This window comes from Danio rerio, chromosome 23, assembly GCF_052040795.2.
Source record: "Danio rerio strain M-AB ecotype USA chromosome 23, GRCz13ab, whole genome shotgun sequence".
In the NCBI taxonomy this organism is placed as follows: Eukaryota; Metazoa; Chordata; class Actinopteri; order Cypriniformes; family Danionidae; genus Danio; species Danio rerio.
Window position 1 is genome coordinate 21771610 of NC_141043.1, and position 25231 is coordinate 21796840.

The following is a 25231-nucleotide window of genomic DNA, read 5'->3' on the forward strand; positions in this document are numbered from 1 at the left end:
GGTTTATGTGAGCTGCTGGCTATTGTTCTGGTGAAGGCGTCAGGGATTGTTACGGGGGATCTTAGGGGCAGGGGGGAGAGATATACTGCTGTCAAAATCCAGACCAAAATAGACAGACAGCTGTGGGTGCTCATATCTAGGCTATCTGTTTGAGTGTGTGTGAGACTGACGGTGGAGTCCTGACACAATGGAACTGGATGGGGGAGAACAGCTCTGGTTGACTCCATCCATTGAGTCACTTCTAAAAGATTAGCTGATTACTGATTAGCTTACATTATTGCCAAATTGTAATAAAGGCTGGTTGGTAATCCTGAGATCAGGGCATCTAGCGTTTCTCAAACTCTCCTTCTCTTCATTCTGGCTCTCAATCGCACACAGGTGCAGGGGAGGGGGTCGCTGTGAGCGAGGGTCTTACATTGCTGTCAGAGGCAGATCAGAGGGAAAAATTAATGTGGAAGCCTGAATTGTGGGGGATCTGGTTCACAGGTCTGTGCTTGGTAAAAAGATCACAGATAGGATTTAGAAGATTGGGAGATACTGTATGTTATGATTGGCAAGAGGAAAACATTTATTTAGAGGCAGTTTATCTGTATTTTCATTGCCTCCATTGTGTGTGGGTATACAGAATGCGACCTCCCTCCTCCACCTCTGACATTTTAGCATTTGTGGTAGAGAGAACGAGAGCTGATAATCTGTAACAACTGCTCACCATCTGTAGAACTTCAAACCCTGGTTCCTGGAAGCTTTGTTCAGGTGTGCCATTTCAGTCGCTCTGTTGTGGCAAATGACATTGTAATGAATTGGACAATGTTGGAGAGCAACTACATTAAAGACAAGTGCTGAATTGCTGCATTTAATAACAGAGCTAAGAACTTGCCCAAGTGAGCTACACTTTTCAAGTCGGAAAGTCCTATCAATTCTGGTCAATGAATCACCTTAATGGTTCTCGTTGTTGTACTCTTAACGGGCACTTATGGTGAAAAATCTACTTTTCAAGCTGTTTGGACAGACATGTGTGTAAGTATAGCGTATAGACCGTCATATTGAGGTGATATAAACACACCCAGTCCTTTTTTTAAAATTTAACAACATAAAAATGGTGGACCAATTAGAGCGGTCTTTAGATCGACCGCAACTTGACGTAGGAGTGCGTTCACCCCGCCCACCAATATTGATTGACAGGCACGCGTCACCTAATCCTCGGTTTGGCGTTTCATGTCCACCATTTTCAGCGTGTGAGTCAAAGCGATGTCACTAAAGGAACACGCTTGCTCTATTTTTTAGATGCAAGGCTCATTGGGCTCAACACAAGATCAGCATGCACCACATGATCGCTCTAATCAGAATTATTGTTTCTAACTTAGTTTGTTTATAGGTGGGTTTGCAAACTAGTGTACTTTTCATTGCATCTATCATAAACTTCAGTGGTTTGCATTTCTAGCGGTCACAGAAGCTCCCTGTGAGTGTGATCTTAACAAGGTGCAACTGTAAAGTGCGAGCGCCTTTGCCTCACGTGAGTGTCGTTCCATTAGAAATAAAATAACACACTTGCCTGCAGGTTGCACACCATATGCGCAGCGCTGCGCCACGCAGCGCCATGCATTTTAGAATTCTAAACATAGATTTCTGTCAGGGTACACGCAACGGCGCTTCAAGTCGATGACTTGAAGTCGGCGGCCAGCCAGGATTCGGGACACTTCATGTATCCACAGAGCGCTATCTGAATAGTTCATTTTAAATAACATGCGAATATGCGTGTCTAAGTGTGGCGTCTTGCGGCTCTAATCGGGTCATCTGGTTTCTCAGTCAAATTAAATTCAGTGTGCGTGGTTATTAGTCTTGGTGTACAAGCTCGGCACTTGAAACTAGCTCACAGTTGCCTGTAAAACTACACAAAGACACAAACTTACACAAATCGTGTACTCTCTGCTTGGTCTGTGTCCGAGGCACACATATAAGGCTGAATACTGATCCTTTCATGCTGCTTGTCTCTGTCTGCCTGTTTGTTGCCAAACACAAAACGGGAGAGCTCTTGGTTCCGCCCCCTTGTTACGTTGGGCGGGAATTCGAAACTAATTTTCATGTGAAGCAACACACCCCTAAAACAGCGAGCTGTGTACTCGCCCCCAAAATGACACTTTTTAACACATTATCAAAAAAAAATCTGAGTTGTGTTTTAAATTGAACCTAGACTGGTACACTCAAAATACCCATAATATTAATATCAAATAATTAAAAGGGGTAAACTATGTGCTCTTTAAATGACACAGGTAACTCTCAAAGACTTCTTCTGAGTGTACACTTTCATGTAATGCCACTTTAACCTTTTAATAGGCAAGATTAGTCCTGAAAAACGGCAAACATGTACAGTTGCACTCCAACACTAATCAAACACACCAAAACAAAAACAAAAAAATCAAGGTCCAAGAGTTACTATAAAGCTACAGGCAGCTGAGATTTTTCAAGGCTGGATCAAATGGACTGCACGGCTGTTGCTCTCAATGACTGTTTTACATGGACATCAGTAATCAAATGATTTGCCTCAATCTGAATAAGACAATAGCATGATTAAGGCATTTACATGAGTTGCTTTTTTAATTTTTCTTTCATGATCCCGTTATACATGTTATAAGACATAATTCCATTCATTGTATCACAGTGCTATCCACATTTCCTCCGGAGATCCATGTAATTTTGAGAGTTTCATTTTTAATTTTAGGGGCAATGCAGTGGCACAGTAGGTTGTCGCCTCACAGCAAGAAGGTCGCTGGTTGGAGCCTCAGCTGGGCCAATTGGCATTTCTGTGTGGAGTTTGCATGTTCTCTTTGTGTTTGCGTGGGTTTCCTCCAGGTGCTCCGGTTTCCCCCACAGTCAAAAGACATGCAGGTGAATTGGTAAGGCTAAATTGTCCATAGAGTATGTATGTGTGCGAATGGAAGTGTATGGGTTTCCCAGTGATTGGTTGAGGCTGGAAGGGCATCTGCTGAGTAAAACATATGCTGGATAAATTGGCGGTTCATTCCGCGGTGGCAACCCTAGATTAATAAAGTGACTAAGCCGAAAAGTAAATGAATAAATGAATTTTTTAATTTTAACGACAGTTTGGCAGTTTCACTTTCATTCAGGAACCCTTCATGCATGCCCCCGTGACAAACAAGATATTGGATGCGAGTATGAACTGTTGGAAGAGTATTGTTTTAATGGAATATGATACTGCACACCGCATGGCAAAGAAAACCCTCCGCATTTCATGATGCAGGAGTCTGTGGTCCTTCACTGACTCGGTGGGTGCATAAAATAGCGTCAAACAGCCGTGTGTGTATAGACTATCCTGTCGCAAAATGCAGCGAAAATCCTACATGACTGTATTAGTCTGATTGCTGTGTTCACATGTCTGTACTGCACTTCAGTAATGCCACTAAAATCAGCATACTCCACATGTCCTAATTTGATTTCTTTTTAGTTCGATTATGACCTTAATCGGATTAAATTAATCAAAAATCACTGTTTACATGGTAGACTCTTAATCAGAGTATTGTCTTAATCCTATTAAAATCAGATTATTGGTTTCCATGTAAACGTAGTCAATGTCTGAACTTGTCTGAACCACCCCTGGTCCAGGAGAGACTGTAAGGATCTAGCTTCGTTCCATGGCAGTGAGTGCAAATAGAGGCCTCACAGGACATGCATGCAGGTCTAATAAGGTGCCCATAGGGTGTCCCATGCATCATTTAAAATTTCCACTATCTGTCCTCGATAAACACTTCTGCCAATCCAACACTGAGATGAGTTCTGACAGTCAAAGCTGCACTAATAATTGGATTTACACGCAAAAAATAAAGGTTCCAAAGTATGGTTTTCACAGGGATGCCATAGAAAAACAAATTTTGGCTTCCAAAAGAACCTTTTAGAATCCAGTTCTTATTTTTATTTAATTTTTTTTTAATCTGAAGAACCTTTTACTAAAATTAAAAATAATAATAAAAATGTTTAAAGGATTGTTCATGGAACTATAGGGACTTTCACAACAGAGGGATGCATAAACTGGGTAATTTGAGCCCCGTTTCGGGAAACTACATTACTTTCTCCTTTAGGATGTCAGTGTATGCTGATTGGGCCATACAAAACATGGCATGGTATTTTACAGATTAACGAGACACGTTCAGAAACTAATGTTAGCGGCATTCAGCTATTCTCGTTATATATATGCTGCCCTTAGGAACTTTGAGAAAGTTTGGAGTTATGCATCACTGCTATGCAGATGATACACTGCTTTATATCCAATGAATAATAGCTTAACCCTCAAGAGATTTGAAGATTGTCTTCGCGAAACCAAACTCTGGCTTATTGATAACTTTATGCTTTTGAATAGAGATTGTTACCTCACCTCTGAAGTTATGAACCTTGGGTTTCTACAAGACAGTAGTCTAAAACTTGACAAACAAATAAGTAAAATACTATGTTCAAGTTTTTATCATCTACGACGACTAGCCACAGTGAAACCCTTCCTAAGCAGTAAGGGCTTTAAAAGGATTATTCATGCTTTTTTCACATGATTAGATTATTTTTATTCTTTATATCTACCTTCATCTTCTATTTCAAGACTTTAAGTGGGCCAAAATGCGTCCGTTATTGCGATCCCTACATTGGTTGCTGGTTCATTTCCGAATAGACTATAAAATTTTACTCTTTGTTTATAAAACCTTGCATAACCTAGCGCCACTGCGTCTTTCTGATCTGATCACTAGTAAGGCCCAAACCGTTTGGATTAAATTCCGACTGCTTTCTAATGCAAATACCTGAATCTCGTCTCAAATGTAGGGACGATAGAGCCTTTGTAGCTGATTCCAAAACTATGGAATAAGTTACCATTAAAAATTAGAATAGCAATCACTCTATCTATTTTAAAATCGATGTTAAAGACTCGTCTTTTTTCAAATGCATTTAATATTCCCTTATGGCAGTTCCAAACTATATTAAATCGCTTCTTTCTCAGAAACTTTTACTGTTGTTACTATTGATTTAATGTGTTTTTATTGTAGTGTATTGCTTTTTTAACTGCTACTGCTATTGTACAGCACCTTGGTCAACCAAAGGTATAATTAAATGTGCTCTAGAAATAAACTTGATTTGATTTCACCTGTTTCACCTTTGCCTTCAGCTTTGTGTTTTTTTTTTTTTGCTTAGCCTGGATGATATGTAGCACCACAAGTTGTCATTAGTCCTTCTTTTTGCTGTTTCCGTTCCATAAATTACAAGTCTAGACTCCACCTCCATTATCGCACAACACACAATGAAAACAAAGCTTCAATCCCAGCATCCTGCAGTTGTCAACTTTGTTGAATGCAGCACTTGCTGTTATTGTCAGCCAAATAACATCACTTCAGAATTCCTACTGATGCTGTGAATTCAACCAGGAAAATGCTCCAGGAAAAAAATATTCTTGGGGAGTCCAGGGCCTGGTGGATAGTTTTTATCACAGACTTCCTGTAATTACCAAGTGCAAACGCCCCGACTGATTGTAATATAGAACCACTCGTATTAAGAGTCTAGAGCAGGGGTGGGCAACTCTACTGCTGGACGGCCATTATGCTTTAGAGTTTGGCTAAAAACAGCTTGCCATAATTTTGAAACAATCCTGAAGGCTCACCATGCAATTTTGTGTTTAAAAGCATCTAACAGATGTCTAAACATTGACGTCTTGACAAAAACAAGGCTAAATTTGGGCTGTCGGTGAACATCTAATAGACAACAATAGTCCAAAAATAGACTAGTCATCAAATGCACAGATCAGACAGACTTCACATGGGCAGTCGTTTATTCCTGTCGATTTGATGACTGGTCTAATTTTAGACTATTGTTAGACGTCTATTAGATTTTCAACAACAGCCCAAATTCAGCCTTGTTTTAAACACAAAATATCTTTGTTTTATTTTTCAGGTCTGCTTGGTTAGAAAATGAGCTTCAAGGATGTGGGTATCAATTTGAGATTGGCAAAAAAGAAGAGTGGGACACCTTACGGATTTGATGGACATACACAACACTGTTAATGCACACGAAGTGTGCCACTTGGGACTGGGCCTACAATGCAATGTTGGAAAGTCTGATTCATTCTAGTCAATCGGTGCTTAATAAATGGTTCACTCTGCTTTAGAAAGTCACAGTAGTGAATCGGTTTCTCAGAAAGTCCTTGCAATATGCTTTATTTTAAGGTGTTTTGTAGGTGGATATAGTGCACTGGGTCGCTCAATTTTTATACTGACACCCAAATCCTTTAAAATCACCCATTGATTTGTGTAAACAATAATACTGTACCTATTGCTAAATATGTTTTATATATATATATGTTTTTATATATATAAATATGTTTTTATGTATGTATATATATATATATATATATATATATATATATATATATATATATATATATATATATACAGGTATATATGTTTGCTGTATGCATATAGCACAAATATATAGAATTAAACCTAAATAATATGATATAATCTAAATAAAAGTCCCTCAGGATGCAGAGTTTGACAGCACATGCAATATAAACACACAACAAACATAAATGTGGACATCTGTGTACCCCTGTGAGTATTTATAGGAGTGAGCTAGTGGACGTTCTCTCAGTGTTTGAACGCTGGCTGATCACTCTCAATAATTTCTAAGGGAAACAAAACAGAGCACCGCCTCTTTAACCACAAACCCATGCCAGACAGCACGGCTATCTCTGCATGGAATGCCGGCTATTGGGAACAGGAGTTGTATTCTCTTCTATTTTCGGACGACATAGTGGGCTCTGGATTCTGCTAGAGGACACTTATCTCAGCTTTACCCCTCAAGGTCGACAGCTTCGGAGGCGCCTATTTGCTGAGGAGGATCTGATTGTATCAGTAACATAGTATGAACGTTATGCAGATCTTGTGTGTTATATTGAACATGCCATGGTGTCTTTCAACTAGTCTGTCAAATGAGGCAAAGATAGATACCCAACAGCAAAGTACTGCATCAGTTTTTTTTAAAACTGTTCTTATCTCAGTTGAGTTTGTTATAGGAAGCCTGCTGTTGTAGACAGAGTATGCCATCCCTTTTAAATACCACATTTTATCCTTTCATTACACACTTAAAGCCTACTCTTAAAATCCCCTGATAGTTCTCTGAATTGCTTGAGTTAGTTGGTCCATGTATTTAAACTGGTATGCTGTTATTGTGTACATTTACCAAGTAATTATTACATAAAAACAAAGCAATAAATATTTTTCACGGTACTTATTTATTATTAATATTAATAATTATTAGTATTATTAAATATTTGACAGTATTATTTATAAAGTAAAATTATGTTTAATTCAGCCTTTTACTTGACTTGATTTGCTTTGCAGTTAATTTACTATTTTCCAAGTAAAAATAGGTTTAATACGATATTTTTTTAGTGTGTATTTTGTATTTATTGGCAAATAAACACATTTAAGTGTGTGTAATAGCACAAAATAAATAGATGACTACAAATATTATGGGATTTTAAGGTCTTTGGTTCTAAAGATCTTAAATATAGCAAATGCAATTTCCGTTTTTAATTTGTTTCCTAAATAAATAAACGTTGGTCAATTGCTAATAAAACAACCATTATCAAAGTGCATTTTAGAGAGAAAAAAATCTGTCAATAATTCAGTAATAATCTGTCAATGTTACTTGCTATTTCGTTGTTTTTAAAATATATATATATATATGTGATTTATATTATTATTTAATTATTAGAGTGGGTTATTCTTGTGCATAAGCACATAAACTAATTACTCTGTGTCTGTGTGTTGTAATTTTAAAATAATTAAATATATTTATTATAATAAATTCATTATAATTATATTTTAAGTTATACAAATAAAGATATTCTTAAAGATACATTCTTAATTTTAAATGTGAATTATCTTATATTGTTTCCCTAATTCTGTTTAAAGGAGAGCAGACTTTTTCAACACATTTCTAAACATAATAGTTTTAATAACTCATTTCTCATTACTGATTTATTTTATCTTTGCCATGATGACAGTACATAATATTTAACTAGATATTTTAAAGATAATACTAATCAGCTTAAAATGTAACTTAAAGGCTTAACTAGGTTAATTAGTTTAACTATAGGCAGGGGCATAGCGGACATTTTAAAAGTATGGGGAAAGACAGCTGTATAAGATCTAAAAGCTTACGTTCATAATTATTCTAAATGGTATGTCTATAAAAGTGAGGGGGACGTATCCTCCATCCTCTCCACTTGCTACACCCCTGACTAGGAAAGTTAGTTTAATTAGGTAAATTATTGTATATTAATGGTTTGTTACAACTGGAAAATATATGATTAAAGGGGCTGATAATATTGACCTTAAAATTGTTTAAAAAAACTGTATTAATAAAAACTGCTTTCATTTTAGCTGAAATAAAACAAAATAAGACTTTCTTTAGAAGAAAAACAAATATGTAGGAACACTGTGAAAAATCATTAAACATCATTTGGAAAATATTTTTCAAATAAAAATAAAAAAGTCAACTGTATATCATTAAATAATAGTGATTTTCTTTGTTATTTCTTTTGTTATTTTTTTAAACAATCTTTTTATTGAGATGTAATAAAAATATGACAATAGATCCCAATATTCACACATTTGTTAAATATAGAGGAAAAACAACTATAATATAACATAGAAAACTTAAGAAAATGGATTAAAATGAAAATAAAGAACTAAGGAGGAAGGCTGCAGGTTGTTTAAATTAGTAACAGATTATTCTAGATAAAACATTAGGAAGAAGTTGAGAATCAAAATCATCTATAGAAGGCATGCACCAGATAGTCTATATGGCAATGGTTTGTTTAAATAAATCTTTGGAAATATGAGGAGATATGTAGATAGGCCAACTCAGTTTATTTTGTCATTTCCTGTTTCATTTATTAAATTACTGTAATTTGAAATTGAAAAAGATATATAAAGGGCGTTGACATTTTCTCAAAAATAGCATTTTTTTTGTAACTTTCATTTCTTTAATTCTCTATAGACAGGAAATAAAATACCCACTAAATCCATTATTAATTTCGTACGTTTCTTATTGTAATGAATAGATCGATTTATAAATAAATAAATGTTCCCATATAAGTTAAATAAGTGTTTTGTCATGATGCCTGAAGAAAAGTCTCCTGTTTTTGTTTTCAAGTTGCACTTTGATACGTTGTTTGGTTGAATTATGACCCAGCCTACGTTTGTGGTTTCAGAAATATTGTTAGTAGCCTATATTGTATCCATAAATAGATATTTTTCTTTTCACTCTATTATGGCTGGGTTTAAACCCTAACGCGTTTTACCGTTGTACTCAGATAACTGTTTTGCCCATCATATCAGTCTTTAAACAAATAGAAAGGGGTCATGCATTTAACCTCTGGACAGCAGTGCACAAATCACAACCAAACAACAATGTCGTTTTAAAAATAACTCTTACAGTACGGTTCCGTCAAACCTGTTTGCCTTTTGTGATCGCGCAGGGCCGGGCCGCGCATCCACACAGCCAATGAGCACCCGAACACACACGGACACATGGGGATATCTGACATATCTCCAAAACTCTGACCTTGAGGGGAACAATAAAAGAGCACCGGAACACTTGTTTCGAGTCCAACGCTTTTAGACGTTACTGAGGTTAGTGCTCAAATGCATGCGCTGTTTGGATATTTGCTTTTTTTCCTTCTTCTTTTGTGGATTAGAGAAACAAAACAAAGCAGGAAAAGGTCTTCTAACCAAGTTTCTACGACGTTGCAGGTGCTTGAGTGCAGGTCCGGGACCGGAAGAGTTAATCATGTCCCGTTTTATGGAACTGAGGGAGTTTGGAGAGGCGGCCACATTTCTGCGTAAAACCAACCTGGAGCAACTCGCCGCGCAGTCCCATGCGTTTGATGGTACTGTCGCCGTCCTGTGTACAAAAATAACATTTTTATTGGTGCACAAAACTATCAGAATATTTTAATCACAATCGATTATGAACGAGTCACATGAGATGAACATAAAACCGGCTCAGTTTTTTTCTTTCTTTATAATCTACTGTATATGCAAGTCAGTACATTTTAGAGGCCTATTTATGTTATAGCCTACATGACAGAAGATGTATAATATGTAGCATTCACATATAAGGGAATCTACCATAGCATGAAATGTTATTATTTACCTGGCAGTTGATTTCTGTGCAGGGAAGAAGCGTGTTTGGATTCCAGATGAGAAGGAAGCATACATTGAGGTGGAGATCAAAGATACAGATGGAGACAAAGTCATGGTGGAGACCAAAGATGGAAGGGTCAGTAACGCTGAAATCACTCTTGTGCATTTCTGAGACTACAAAATTATATATATATATATATATATATATATATATATATATATATATATATATATATAGAGAGAGAGAGAGAGAGAGAGAGAGAGAGAGAGAGAGAGAGAGAGAGAGAGAGAGAATAATTAGTTTACACTATATATGCTTCAGAAGACTGAATTACATAAGACTTGCTTTAAAGAAAAAAATTAATCTTTCTTACTTCCTGTCTTACAATTTAGTAATTTCTTCTTAAGCAACCATGTAATAATATCTATTATAGTTTGATTAAAATGCAAACAAAAAAGTACTGTAACACAATGTTCTAATGTGGATAACATTAATTTAGAATTCTCAAAACATTTGTTAAAATATTTAAAAATCTCAATTGTTTCATTACATACAATTTACAAATACATAAAAAGTTGCCTTTGATAATGTTAAAAACAACATTAAATCTTTTTTGATAAATAATAACACTAACTAATGTAAAAAAGTAACCTTATTGTAAAATGTTATTAAAAATACAGATTAAATAATTTGTGAATACAGATTAAAGGTAATTTACTTAATTATTAGTGAATATGAAAATATTAATGTTACCTTGTAAGATTTATTATATTGTACTGCATTTATATTCAGACTTTACAAGCAGACTTGAATGTACAATCATTCTGTGGCTGAAAAGCACATCATGAAGTAGTCATTCAATTCTTTAATCTAATCCTGACAGATGTTAACAGTGAAAGAGGAAGATATTCAGCAGATGAATCCGCCAAAGTTTGACTTGATGGAAGACATGGCCATGCTCACGCACCTCAATGAGGCCTCGGTTCTTTTCAACCTCAGCCGTCGCTACAGTTTTTGGATGATCTATGTGAGACTCTGCAGTATTGTTTACTGAATCCAGGGGCTTCAAAATAACTCAGTTTATTTTTTATAATTTCAGGGTTACTTAAGTCATTATGCATGCTCTTATCTCTCTGTCCACAGACATATTCAGGGTTGTTTTGTGTGACAGTAAACCCGTATAAATGGCTTCCCGTCTACTCTTCTGAAGTGGTTGCAGCATATAAGGGAAAGCGTCGCTCAGATGTTCCACCTCACATCTATTCCATAGCAGACAATGCCTACAATGACATGCTAAAAAGTACTGAAGCACCAGCATTATATAACAAGCTTTATTAAGTATTTGATTTGCACTACTTACCGTATTAATCTTCTCCCCTGTAGATCGTGAAAACCAGTCAATGCTTATCACGTAAGTGACCATCCAAGTCATTCTAATGTTTTATTATTGCAGAATGATCTGAAATCCTACTCTTTGCTCATTATTTAATCATGAAGCGGTATAAAAAATGGGTTTTAACCCTTTTGAAGATATTTCTTTTTCCCTTTTTTGTCTTGCTTCTTGGATTTAATATTGTTTCATGTTTATTTCACATAAATTTTGTCCATGCCTAGCGGAGAATCCGGTGCTGGCAAAACTGTCAACACGAAACGTGTAATTCAGTATTTTGCCATTATAGCTGCTCTTGGCGAAGCAGGGGGCAAAAAAGGAGTAAGAGCAGAAACTTCACTTCTGTGCTTTTTTGTCATCACCCATCCTTTTCCCTTGTTTTTTGTTTCCCCATGAGTCTTTCTTTTGATCCTCTACATCTTGTTTTTGGGGATTTTTAATCATGTCTGAATGTTTATATATTCCTTTTGGATTTACAGACATCCTTTTAACCAATAAGGAGTGACCCTCAGAGTTTTGTTACCCTACGTTTTGTATTCCCGTTCCAGTATGTTTTTATAAACCCTTTTTTATACCACTCTTTACATTGCTCAATCCCTTTTTTGCAATGTCTTCCATTTTGCCTCTTGTTTTTAACATTTTAAGCTCCTTTTTAATTCTTGTCTATTTTTTTTTTTTTTTTTTTGGGAAAACTGCTTGATTTCATCTACTTTCCCCTCAATCATGATAGATAATATTTCATTTCCATTAGCTTGTTCCACCCAACTCATAGATATCAATGTTGGTGTTTGATTGCAAACTTACACATTTCTTGGTTCTCAACATAAACAGGGTACATTAGAAGATCAGATCATTGAGGCCAACCCGGCTATGGAAGCTTTTGGCAATGCAAAAACCCTGAGGAATGACAACTCATCCCGCTTTGTGAGTGTGGACATTACAGAGGAGCACAACCTCTTACTCTTTTTGTTATTTAGTGTATAGAGTCGTGTTTCACTGTTTTCCCTTTCTTCAACACAGGGAAAATTCATACGCATCCATTTTGGTCCTACAGGGAAGCTTGCATCTGCTGACATTGACATCTGTAAGCTGATTTAAAAATATTATTATATATATTATTTAAAAATCAGGCATTTTGATATGAAATAAGATTTAAAAGAATGATTTAATGTATGAATTTGTCAAAATGTAACATTTATTTTGTTTGTGCTGAATAAATGTATTGTTATTACTTTAAATATCATTTCGTTTTACATTTGCTTTTTTTTTAGACCTTCTGGAAAAATCCAGAGTGATTTTTCAGCAAACAGGAGAGAGAAGCTACCACATCTATTACCAGATCCTCTCGCACAGGAAACCAGAACTCCAAGGTATACTGAGAAAACACCTATAATATATACTAGAAGTCCCCAGTCCCACTCCTAGTTCAAAGTGTAAAGTTTCGATTTCTGCAGTTTCAAAACACTTGCCAGCAAATGTCTGGTAAGACCCAATTCAAATGGCTCCACTAAACCCTTGAGGTCTTCCTCTGAGTCTGCACATTCCTGATGTAATGGCGCTTTGACTGTCACATGGGTGTTTGCTTGGAGCTCATCTTAATACGACTTGGCAGAAGTGTTTGCCAAGTTTGCATAATGGCTGCAGAGAAATCTTTTGGTCTCGTAGATTTAACAGACATACTGATTCGGCGACCCCTGAAAGTCTGGTAAGCCATTTGACATTGGGAATAACTTTTACAATCTTAATTTGCTTGTTCAAGTGTCTTTGGCTGATGTAATTATGGCATAAGTAATTTTGGCATAAGTAATTATGACTGAATCTAAAATTTGTAGGATAGTAATACCACAGGACCAAATTTGGACACTATAAGCATATACTGTAGTTGACAAATAAGCAGTAAAATTATTATTATTATTTTTTGTAAAACAACATTTTTGAAGGACAAAGTAGATATATTTATCTGATGTTTAACAATAATATGGAAAATAATCTGATGTGTGACAAAATCCAGTATAAAGGGTCACTAATTTAATTCTTTCAGGGTTTTTACACCGTTTTACATTTTTACTGAACTGTGCCATCATGATGTGACAGAGCAAAAATGAAGAAAAGCAAATATTAATAATAGATCTTTTTTATATATATGTGTAAAGTTTGGCCTGACATATTTATTATTTTCTTTTTAATTTCCAAGAGTTGTGATTTATTGGACTTTTGCTTGATTTTGATTGCTTGAGATTTATAACAAGAGATCCATTGAAAACAAACTAAATGAACCATTTACTGCAATTTAAATGATATATATATATATATATATATATATATATATATATATATATATATATATATATATATATATATATATATATATATATATATATATATATATTAATAATAATTATTATTATTATATTATTTGTGTCATGTGTGACTTAAAAACCAAACCTTATCCATCTGTTAAACAGACATGCTGCTGGTGTCATCAAATCCCTTCGATTACCACTTCTGCTCGCAGGGTGTTATAACTGTGGACAACATGGATGACGGCGATGAGCTGCTCGCGACTGATGTAAGCACTGATTGTATGATGAATAATCCTATAAAGAGATTCTTAAAGTTCCACATTAAATACTCACAAATAGGCAACTTGCTTACCTTGCCTTCTAGCATGCGATGGACACTCTTGGATTCACTCCTGAGGAGAAGTATGGCTGCTACAAGATAGTCGGTGGCATCATGCACTTTGGCAACATGAAGTTCAAAGTGAAGCAGAGAGAGGAGCAAGCAGAAGCAGACGGCACTGAAAGTAAGAAGGATCCTGTCATAAGCAGCTAGTGACTTGGATTGACTAAACAAAGTGATTTTGTTACACAGGTGCGGACAAAGCATCCTATCTCATGGGGATCAGTTCAGCTGACCTCATAAAGGGACTGCTTCACCCTCGAGTGAAAGTGGGCAATGAGTACATTGTCAGAGGACAGACAGTTGAACAGGTCAGTTTGTAAAGTAAATGATGCATTGGTATATCTGCTGTATAATTCTGCCAAGTAGTGAGTGGTATTTGTGCGTTCGTGTCATGATAGGTGACCTATGCTGTTGGTGCTTTGGCGAAAGCTACATATGACCGCATGTTTAAATGGCTGGTGGGCAGAATTAATAAAACTCTGTATACGGCCATCCCACGTCAGTTCTTCATAGGAGTGCTGGACATAGCAGGCTTTGAGATCTTTGAGGTAGGTTGTTTGGTGACCGTCAATAAAAATGTCTTGTACGTTGCTCTATATTACAGTGGAAGTCAGAATTATTAGCCCCCTTTGCATTTTTTTCTTTGTTAAATATTTCCTAAATTATGTTTAAAAGAGCAAGGAAATTTTCACAGTACTGTATGTCTGATAATGTTATTTTCCTTTAGGGGAAAGTCCTATTTGTTTTATTTTGGCAAGAATAAAAGCTGTTTTTAATTTTTTAAGAACCATTTAAGGTCAAAATTATTAGTCCCTTTAAGCTATATTTGATTTTGAGTCTACAGAACAAACCATCGTAATACAATAACTTGCCTATTTACCCTCACCTGCCTAGTTAACCTGATTAACCTAGTTAAGCCTTTAAATTTCACTTTAAGCTGTATAGAAGTGTCTTAAAAAATGTCTAGTCAAATATTATTTAATGTCATCATGGCAAAGATAAAATAAATCAGTTATTGAAAATGAGTTTTTAAAACGTATGTTTAGAAATGTGTTGAAAAAAATCTCTCTGTTAAACAGAAATTGGGGAAAATAAACAGGGGGGCTAATAATTCAGGGAGCTAATAATTCTGACTTCAACTGTACACCTTACCTATGATTTGCACATTACATCTTGATGCTAAAGTTAAAAGACACAAAAGTTGACATGTAAAAACGTGGATTTCCCATTGTTACTGTCATGACTTGTATTTATAAAATCGCCTCAGTTTTTAGGAATAGCCACGTCAATAAAAGCTTTTTAATATTTTTTTTCCACATTTTTCGAGTGCCTTGGACTGATTTTTGCTGTTTATTCTGATGAATACCTTACCCAAATGGCACTGACACATTATTTAAACTACCCCTGAGCACTTTTTGTTTGATTTAGTATTTTTTTAAATTAATAAATAATATGCATTAATATGCTATAAAAAGATGCATTGCAAAAATCTTGCACAATTCTTCAACAACTCTTCTGTTTTATCGGTTTAAAAAAATCCTGACATATAACGGATATCACAAGAGAAATATTACTTAAATGAGTTGCAAAACAATAAAATGTACTCAATATGTTTGCAACTGGTAGCTAAGTTTATTAAGATGCTTTTCTGTCAATCCAATCACCAATGTTCAATGCTAAATAATGCTAATAGTGTCTAAAATGTTTTGAGCTTTTCAACTTTCAATCTTCAAGAGGTGGTCAAAAACACATTAGAAGGAATTGATTTCACAGATTATGTGGACAAATGTATCAACCGCTTCGAATGTTGTCACTCGATTGAATGGACATTATCTGTAATTATCAGCTGATAGATATGGGCCTTCTGCGCCTACTGAAGATTCCAGCTCCAAATCTGTTTTACATTACTGTGACAGTTGGGTTTAGGGTTGGGAAAGGGGTAGACGTTAATAAAATACAATTAATTAGAAATTTAATAAATAACATATAAAAAGTAATTTCTGTTAACTTCTTGCCGCAGCCGTATGTGATCTATAGCTGATTAACCATGTGGATGGACCATAACAGCCCTCTGAGCCTACCAGTAGTGGCCATATCTATCAGCTGATAACCACTGATAACACCCATTCAATCGAGTAATAACATTCAAATCGGCTGAAATGTATTCAGTAACAAAAAAGCAACAGATGTTTAGAAGATAGAGAAACCTTGTTTCACTGTATTTAGCAGCGAACAGAGATATAATTATTTTGGGAAGAGATAAGAGTCATAAGTGAAAAGAAAAAAACTTTTTTTTTTGCTGAGCTTATACCAAGAGAACTCTTTTTTTTACTATAGTAAAAGCAAACAAGTATTTATAGACCTCAGCTTACTTTATGCCAAAAAATATGTAGCATTTCTATGGACAAAGACCAAACACTACTCAATGGATAAGACAGATGTTCTCAAGCCTGCCATTAGAAAAAATAACTTACAAACTAAAAACATAAAACATATGGAGTTTTTTTATCAGATATATTGAATGTTGTTATATATGTTTTTATTTTGTATAAATTGCAAACGTAGCAAGGTTGTTGTAGTAAAAAATGCATGTAAAGTGTTGTACTGTATTTCAATATGTACAAACTGAACATTAAGATAAATGTATATTCTGGCAAAAAAAAAAAAAAGCAACAGAGAACCGCCAAACTGAAGCAAAGGACAAACCTAACATGTGATTTTTACTGGACACGTTTTAATAAATCACACCACAATGAAGTATTTGCTGTGCTGTATAAAAACACAAAGATGACGATAAAAATCAGAGTCATGGGTTAATGTGTTTGTTCATTCAGTAGAACAGTAAAAGCGATGCACATGGGGAAAAAACAGTATCCAGAAACACACTATACATTATTCAGTGTCTAAAACAGCTCTTTCTTTCCGTTCTCTGAACAGTTCAACAACTTTGAGCAGATGTGTATCAACTTCACCAATGAAAAACTGCAACAGTTTTTCAACCATCACATGTTTATCCTCGAGCAAGAAGAGTACAAAACAGAGGGCATTGAATGGACTTTCATAGACTTCGGATTAGACCTGCAGGCCTGCATTGACCTCATTGAGAAGGTTGATATATATAGAATGACATATAATGATTTGAAAGCATGTAAGTAAACCTAGCCGTAACATCCCTCTTGCTTTGTTTGCAGCCATTGGGAATACTGTCTATTCTGGAGGAGGAGTGCATGTTCCCTAAAGCCACGGAGAGCAGCTTCAAAGCGAAACTCTATGATAATCTCCTCGGCAAGTCTCCCAATTTCCTGAAACCGAGGCCAGACAAAAAACGCAAATACGACACACACTTTGAGCTGGTGCATTACGCTGGAGTGGTGAGTGGAAATAATGTCATATTTACACACATATTTTCTGGCTATTTTTACCACAGCATACAATAGACTCGTTATAAGCCACATTGCTGGAGCCAGTGGAATTTGTTAAGGCTACTTACAGTATGCAATGTCGCCGTAGAGTGGCACCGTTTAAGTATAGGGATAGTCTAGAGCAAGCTAAGGTCAAATGCTTTGCTCAATAGCACAACTGTGAAAGCTCAAGTGTAGATAAAATCCTTGATTACTATAATTCATTTAATATATAATATGTCAGCTCACATAATGTATGTTGTCAGGTGCCGTACAACATCAATGGGTGGCTCGACAAGAACCGAGATCCTCTGAATGAAACAGTGGTTGGGATCTTTCAGAGGTCGTCCAACAAGTTAATGTCAAGCCTGTTCGAGAACTTCATCAGCTTAGATTCAGGTGCATACGGTAACAGATATTAAAGAGTTGATTCGTATGAACCTGATTGTACTGAGATGCTTTACATGTACTGCTACAGGTTCAGAAGCAAAGCCTGGGAGCAAAGAGAAGAGGAAGAAAGGAGCATCATTCCAAACAGTGTCCCAGCTGCACAAGGTGAGTAAAAGTGAGGAGGCACAAACTTTTTTCAGCTTGAAATATCTGCAAATGTTGAGAGAGAATGAGAAGAGAGTGAGCCAGTTAAGACTTGCAGTGATGTTTAGGTAATCTGACCCATGAACATCACTTTAAGTCTGTGCTGGCTCAGCTTTCACCATCTACTGATGCAGAGACGCAGGTAAGATCGCATGCAGTAGTTAACAGAACGAGTTGGAAAATGTAAACTGCTTTAAAATCTGCATTATTTACTGCATGTTAAATTGTTCTTTTGACATCTTTTTAGGAGAATCTAAACAAGCTGATGACTAATTTGAGAAGCACTCAGCCTCATTTTGTGCGATGCATTATTCCCAATGAAGCCAAGAACCCAGGTACAAAAAATATTCAGTGTAGAGGATTAACCATATTTACCGTTAACATCACACCATTAGTCTTCAGTTTCTGTTGTAACTGTCTTTGATAGGCATGATGGAGCCATTTTTGGTTTTGCACCAGCTTCGTTGCAATGGAGTTCTGGAAGGGATCCGCATTTGCAGAAAAGGATTTCCAAACCGCATTCTCTATGCAGAGTTTAAACAACGGTGAGTTTTTTTCCATGTCACAGACACCTGTGCATTTTAAGATGAAGTGGTTATATGCAAAATCTGTTTGATCAATTAATCAATCAACCAATCAAACAATCATCTATTGTGATCTGACTGACCAAACTGAATCATCATCTGTCCCTCAGTCTAAAGATCTACACGAGACAAATTTTTTAGTTTTAGTCTGCACCTGTCTGCTCCTGCCATATATTCAGCCTTTGTTCACCCGCTGCCCGACCCGACCCACCCTGTTTTCTACTTGACCCAACCGTTCCTACTAAATTTAGACCTGGTTTCCAAAATCTCAGGTTTAGAGCACGTTAGGTTTTGGGCACTACCAAAAGAGAGAAATAACAGATAAAAGTGTAGCTTGTGTAAGTATTGTAGGGTAAACGTCCGTCTTGTTTGCCCCTTTGTAATGAGGCATTGGTGCCACCTTAAACCTGAGGTTCCAGTCTTGTGACTGCTAAAGTTCTCAAAAGAACTTTGAGGTATTGTCACATTGCGCAAATGGTAATTTTTTTTCCATTTGCATCTATGACGCATGAAAAAGACTCCCATACAACAGACTTGCCTGATGTGGGTTTCCTAACTGTAAACTGACCGTTTTCTACCGTCACATTGCTCTTCCATGTTGGTAAAGCCTGCTCTGAGCAACGTTATGCACATAATGCTCACACAGACTGTGCATATAAAATGCATGTGCAGAAAGCACTGGTCATGCATTCATCATTGGTAATAGTTGTGAGTACTGGCTGTAAAGATACTCAATAAGAATGAGGAATTCACAGATATGCTGTTCCGAAATAACATAGGAACTCGGGAGCGCTATATTGTTCAAAGTTCAAATTTCACCACAGTTACCGACTGCTACTGCGTTTTATTCAGAAATTTATTCCTGCGCCGCAAGAAATTTGGTCGGGTCCCATGGCTTCACGGTACAGCCGCGGAAATGCAGACCTCTACTTCAGTCTATTTTGGCTTTTAACTTAATATTATTTCTGGCTTCAAATGTTCAGATTTGGCTTGCAATAATTGTTTTGTTTCAATGTTGCAATTTAAAGACTATTCCATTCTAAAGTAACTTCTAAATGGTGCACAACTCCAATTGAAAAATATAAAACTAAACACACATGATTTACCAGCTACCGTATCCTGAACCCATTGGCCATCCCAGAGGACACGTATGTGGACAGCAGGAAAGCTGTGGAGAAATTGCTTGGGTCTCTGGATATTGACCACACGCAGTACAAGTTTGGCCACAGCAAGGTTCACAAATTTGTCCTTTCTTGCATCCTTCCTGTATTTGCAACCACTAAAAACTTATCACAGGCTATCATTCTGCTCACCTTCAGGTCTTCTTCAAAGCTGGACTACTTGGACAGCTGGAGGACATGAGGGATGAACGGCTTTCTAAAGTGCTCACCTTGTTGCAGGCCTTCTGCAGGGGCAAACTCATGCGGATGGAGCGCAAGAGGATGATGAAGGAGAAGTATGTCCAAACCATGACAATATCTAAATAACTTTACACAAATAGTTTTGCTGTTACTCACAATCTCAAGAGTCAGATTGCAGATCTAATTTCCTTGAGCCTGTTCAAAGCATGCTGATAAACTGTTGAGCGCGTGCACGGGCATACGAGCCTGCAAATCTATGGGAGGAATGTCAGAAGTGTATGTGGACTATGTTGTGGCGTGTGTCTGGCGTGCGTCTGTATGTTTTGTGTGTATGTGTGGTCACTACAAAAAAAGCCAGTTAAACCCCCTCCGCCCCAAATAGCATTTACAAAAGCAGGTGTGGAGGTCATATATCCCACAAACAGCGCACATACCAGTTGGTTCCTTACCAGAGTCCCTCCTCCCGTCTTCACTATAAATAACCTTCTTTTGTCCAGAATGGATAGGGCTGGAAGCAGGCTGAAAGTTGTTGAAATGCCATCCCAGGTGACAGGGGATTAAGTCCTCTTGTTTCTTCAGATGGGTTCAGCTTTAGATAATCAACAACCTCTGCCTGACCCTTTGACTGTTCCTGATTGTGTTGCCGCTCCAGCAATGCGGAATTGATTTACTCTTTAGGCATGTTCAGTGTCACAGTGGGATTACTGATATAGAACACACCAAACAATGGCGTGTGGCAGCCTGGCCCTATTTGGTGCTAGACATACTGAGCTAATTTAGAACAACAAGGGCAGAGAGCAAAATGGACAAGGGATCTTTGATGCACTTAAAAGGCAAAATTTTGAAGGAGTTTTGAGAGAGTGGGAAAGCGTTCTTTTTGATCCGCTTGATTATATTCTGTTGGAATATTTTTACCTGATGATCAAGTTAGGGCGGCGCAGTGGGTAAAGCCTAGGCTTGTTTAAGCCTAGGCTGGGTCAGTTGGCATTTCTGTGTGCAGTTTGCATACTCGCCCCTGTGTTGGCGTGGGCTTCCTCCAGGTGCTCCGGTTTCCCCTACAAGACCAATGACATGCGCTATATTTGAATTGGGTAAGCTAAATTGTCAGTAGTGTGTGTGTGTGTATGTGTGAATAAGAGTGTATGGGTGTTTCCCAGTGATGGGATGCAGCTTTAAGGGCATCCACTGTATAAAACATGCTGGATAGGTTGGCTGTTCATTCCACTGTGGCGACCCCAGATTAATAAAGGGACGAAGGAAAATTAATGATTGAATGATTAAGACGCATAAACAATTTGTAAATGGAGGCAACAATCATACCTGCCAACACTCACAATTTTCCCTGGGAGTCTACCGTATTTCAGACCCATCTCTTGCCGCCCTCCCGTTTTGCTATTTCTCCCGGAAAACTCACGTAATTTTAAACCGCACCCCCCGGTCCAATCGCATCGGCCACCTGAAACACGAACTATAGTACAGTTACTAACACCACAGTACACAGTACCCGGTTCTGAACCGTGTTATTCAGACACCTCACCCCCAGATTTTCAGGGACAAATGTTGGCAGGTATGGCAGCTGTTATATTTTACTTTGTTTATTTTGTATCACCTAAGAATGTAAATAAAAAGCTATACAAAGTAATTATTTAACACGTGGGAATCATGACCTTTTGAATAATAATATTGACTAGATTAACAAATGTAAAAAATGTAAAAACCGGAAGCCCGCAGTGCAAACTACTTTATTGAACGTTGATTATAAGTTTCTCAAAACCAACATCAACAGGATGTACATTTCTGAAAACTAGTCAAATGTATATCAACCTTATCTTTGGCTGCATACATACTATAAAGTGGAACAATTAAAGCACACTGTGTTGCCATGTCCTTGTAAAAGACATTTATTTTGTTTATTTGGGCATGTTTGGAATTGACCTCATAAAACCAATTCAGTTTAGGAAGTTAATAAAACATGTAGCATTTGGTTTATGACATGTCCCCAAAAAGTATTTGGGATAAAATTTTCTTTCACCTTATGATTTGAATAATTTTTCCAATCCAAGATTTGGCAACACAATTATTTTGCATCTCTGCAACTCTGATGCTTTAAAATCCACCATGAACAACTAGTTAAAGAGCCCCTATTATACATTGTAAAAGGTCATATTTTGGTTTTGGGGGTCTCCAACAACAGACTGATATGCATGCAAGGTCAAAAAAAACACTTTTAATAGCCCCTTTCACACAGTGATACCGGTAAATATCTGGAAAATTTCCGGAAAGACTTTACCGGTATATTGAAAAAAGCGCTGTTTACACAGGCGAGGACGTTACGGAAATTTTCCGGAAAAGAGCATTCACACATCCATTCCAAAATACCGGTAAATTCTGACATCATTCACCACAAATGAGCTTTAAACGGCTGCGCTTGTATTTGTAAACATTTGATTAAATTACAAACTTTGTGGATGATCAATATTGTGAACAACTTTCGCAGGATCGAGATGTTCATAATATGTGCGTGTGCTGGCGCTCATAGGCGCACGCAAAGCTTGAAGGTAAACAAACAACGGCTTATCATAAGCATCTCATCGATGATTATTTACACAGTTGGCATCAAGAAGAACATATAAACGTGATCTGACTAACTTCTAGCAGCTAAATGTGTCTGGAAAAATATTCAAAGGCTTTTATCCTCACAAACCACGCGGACGTAAATGCGTCTGACTGTTTTGATTGGCTAAAGCAGACGTCTCACGTCAGCACGTTCTAGACGTGCACGCGCTTATTACGGGAATCTTCCTTCTGCATTCACACAGCGCAGCATTCCGGCAAATTGCCGGTAATGTTACAACTTCTCTTTCCGGAAAAAAGCCAGAACGAATTTACCGGTATTTTCAAAAAGGACCTGTTCACACATACAACCTTTCCGGAAAATTGCCGGCAATTTTCCGGAAAGGTCTGTATGTGTGAAAGGGGCTATTGTCTTGTAATTGGCATTTATTTTTACGTAGTTATCCCAGCGGCTCGTTCAGTATGATTTGTTCAGTGATTAATTTGTTCCCAAACCCCTCCTTAGAGCGATGCTAATCTGCACTGATCCGATGACCAAGTCTGTTGTGATTAGTCGACTGCATTTAGTGTGAGAAAGAGAGAAATGCCCACCACGGCTTATCAACAATTTTGAAGTAGTCAGAGTACAGAGTGTAGGTGTGAGCCCAATGCAGGAGTGCATTAAAGCAATGCAGTTTAATGCACGTGTGTAGGAACAGCTGATGGTGGCCATAGCATCGACAAACGGCAAGGGATCGCCAGCTCACAAATGCATTTAAATCCGTAAACAAAGCGGCACTCGTCGCATTTTCAACGTGGTTTTAGCTGCGATATGAAATTGTAAAGAGTTAACCAGATACACTACAAGCGGTAACAAGTAACAAAACACAATTCAATACATCATTTGCAAGCTAGAAAAAACAAGGAGGCAACCATTTTAATCATATTTACTTACACTTGTGAAATGGAGGAAGGAACTGATCCATGAACTATGTACTGTAAAGTTCCTGTCAAGCTCTCATTCAAGCTCAATTCATCAATAGTCTTTTCTGATCCTTCCTTTAACAAACAGCCGATAAATCCTCCGTAGAAAGCGTGTAGATTGCTGAAGCACTCGTCAGAAAAATGACAAAAACGCAGTACAAGGCTGGGGCTATAATGCTGAGGTATTTTTGCAAAAATAAACTTTAACCATTGACTCTTTACAGCCTTGTCTTTAAATAGGGAAAATAACACTAATTTTCTTTCACACTTCAGAGCACAGCGTCTACACAACCGGGATCTGCTACAGTGTTTTTCTTTATCTTCTTCTTTCTACAGTGTTTGTGGGCAGGGCCAGGGGTTTCAATTTTCCCGGGTCTGCACGCGCAACAAATGGGCGGGGCTTAAGTTCTATATCGACATCACAGCAACACGGCTAAAGACTCGTTACAACGGCGATATATTCGAACCACTATGGGTGGGCTCTTATATTGATGAAACAAAAGTTTTAAACACAGTTCACTTTCAGACTTAAACATCACCTGGATACTTCACTTCACTTAGAGCTGTACTACACACTGCATGGAAGGTCATATTCAAAAACCCGTTATAGGGGCTCTTTAATGCTCATTATTTGTAAATACATGTTGCTACTCGAATGATTTTTACTGTTAATTTGGTTGTACTACTGTCAAAAATGACTTAACTGTGTGGACCACACAGAAGTTGGCACTAAAAGATGAAACGACAACTGACGTTGTATGTGATAGTCACTGTAGTATGCCGCTTATCCATCATCTGATTATTTTTACTCAGGGAAGCTCTAATGGTGATTCAATGGAACATTCGGGCCTTTTATGCAGTGAAGAACTGGCCGTGGATGTGTCTGTTCTTCAAGATCAAGCCACTGTTGAGGAGCGCAGCTACAGAAAAGGAGCTTGCAACACTGAAGGAGGAGTTTCAGAAGCTAAAGGAGGCTCTGGAGAGATCTGAGGTGAAGAGGAAGGAGTTAGAGGAGAAACAGGTGTCTTTGGTACAAGAGAAAAATGACCTGTCATTACAACTTCAAGCTGTGAGTGTCAGAATGCAATTTATATCAACAAAACAACTTAAAGATCCAAAATATATTACGAAATGACTCAAAAGCAAAAGAGTGACTTTTTAACATTCTAACCCCAGGAGCAGGATAACCTGGCTGACGCTGAGGATCGTTGTAACCTGCTGATCAAGGCTAAGATCCAGATGGAGGGGAAAATTAAGGAGCTGATGGAGAGGCTGGAGGATGAAGAGGAGATGAACGCCACCATCCTAGCCAAGAAACGCAAACTTGAGGATGAGTGTATCGAGCTGAAGAAAGACCTGGATGATCTGGAGATTACTCTGGCCAAGGTGGAGAAGGAAAAGCATGCTACTGAGAACAAGGTAACCTCGATATATTCACAGAATGGGGGCAAGTGGTATGCTCTAAGGAATGGATGA

At 37.2% G+C, this 25231-nt stretch overlaps 1 protein-coding gene across 3 annotated transcripts in view; it reads left to right on the top strand.

The window, feature by feature from the left end:
* Positions 1-9661: 9661 nt before the first annotated feature.
* Positions 9662-25231, top strand: part of myh7bb (myosin, heavy chain 7B, cardiac muscle, beta b) — a 34493-nt gene continuing 18923 nt past the window's right edge. For 2 of the 3 annotated variants that reach the window (XM_087306879.1, XM_087306881.1), the window contains exons 1-24: positions 9662-9689; positions 9810-9946; positions 10235-10338; positions 11087-11230; positions 11347-11503; positions 11587-11614; positions 11818-11914; positions 12425-12517; positions 12614-12677; positions 12865-12963; positions 14059-14162; positions 14261-14399; positions 14468-14586; positions 14677-14826; positions 17216-17386; positions 17470-17649; positions 17946-18078; positions 18158-18234; positions 18521-18608; positions 18701-18818; positions 19967-20090; positions 20177-20313; positions 24569-24824; positions 24932-25174. In XM_087306879.1, the coding sequence (XP_087163005.1) occupies positions 9847-9946; positions 10235-10338; positions 11087-11230; positions 11347-11503; positions 11587-11614; positions 11818-11914; positions 12425-12517; positions 12614-12677; positions 12865-12963; positions 14059-14162; positions 14261-14399; positions 14468-14586; positions 14677-14826; positions 17216-17386; positions 17470-17649; positions 17946-18078; positions 18158-18234; positions 18521-18608; positions 18701-18818; positions 19967-20090; positions 20177-20313; positions 24569-24824; positions 24932-25174 (2925 nt within the window). In that variant the 5' untranslated portion in view covers positions 9662-9689; positions 9810-9846. The remainder of the gene's footprint in view (positions 9690-9809; positions 9947-10234; positions 10339-11086; positions 11231-11346; positions 11504-11586; positions 11615-11817; positions 11915-12424; positions 12518-12613; positions 12678-12864; positions 12964-14058; positions 14163-14260; positions 14400-14467; positions 14587-14676; positions 14827-17215; positions 17387-17469; positions 17650-17945; positions 18079-18157; positions 18235-18520; positions 18609-18700; positions 18819-19966; positions 20091-20176; positions 20314-24568; positions 24825-24931; positions 25175-25231) is intronic. The other variant, XM_087306880.1, reaches the window with a different exon arrangement.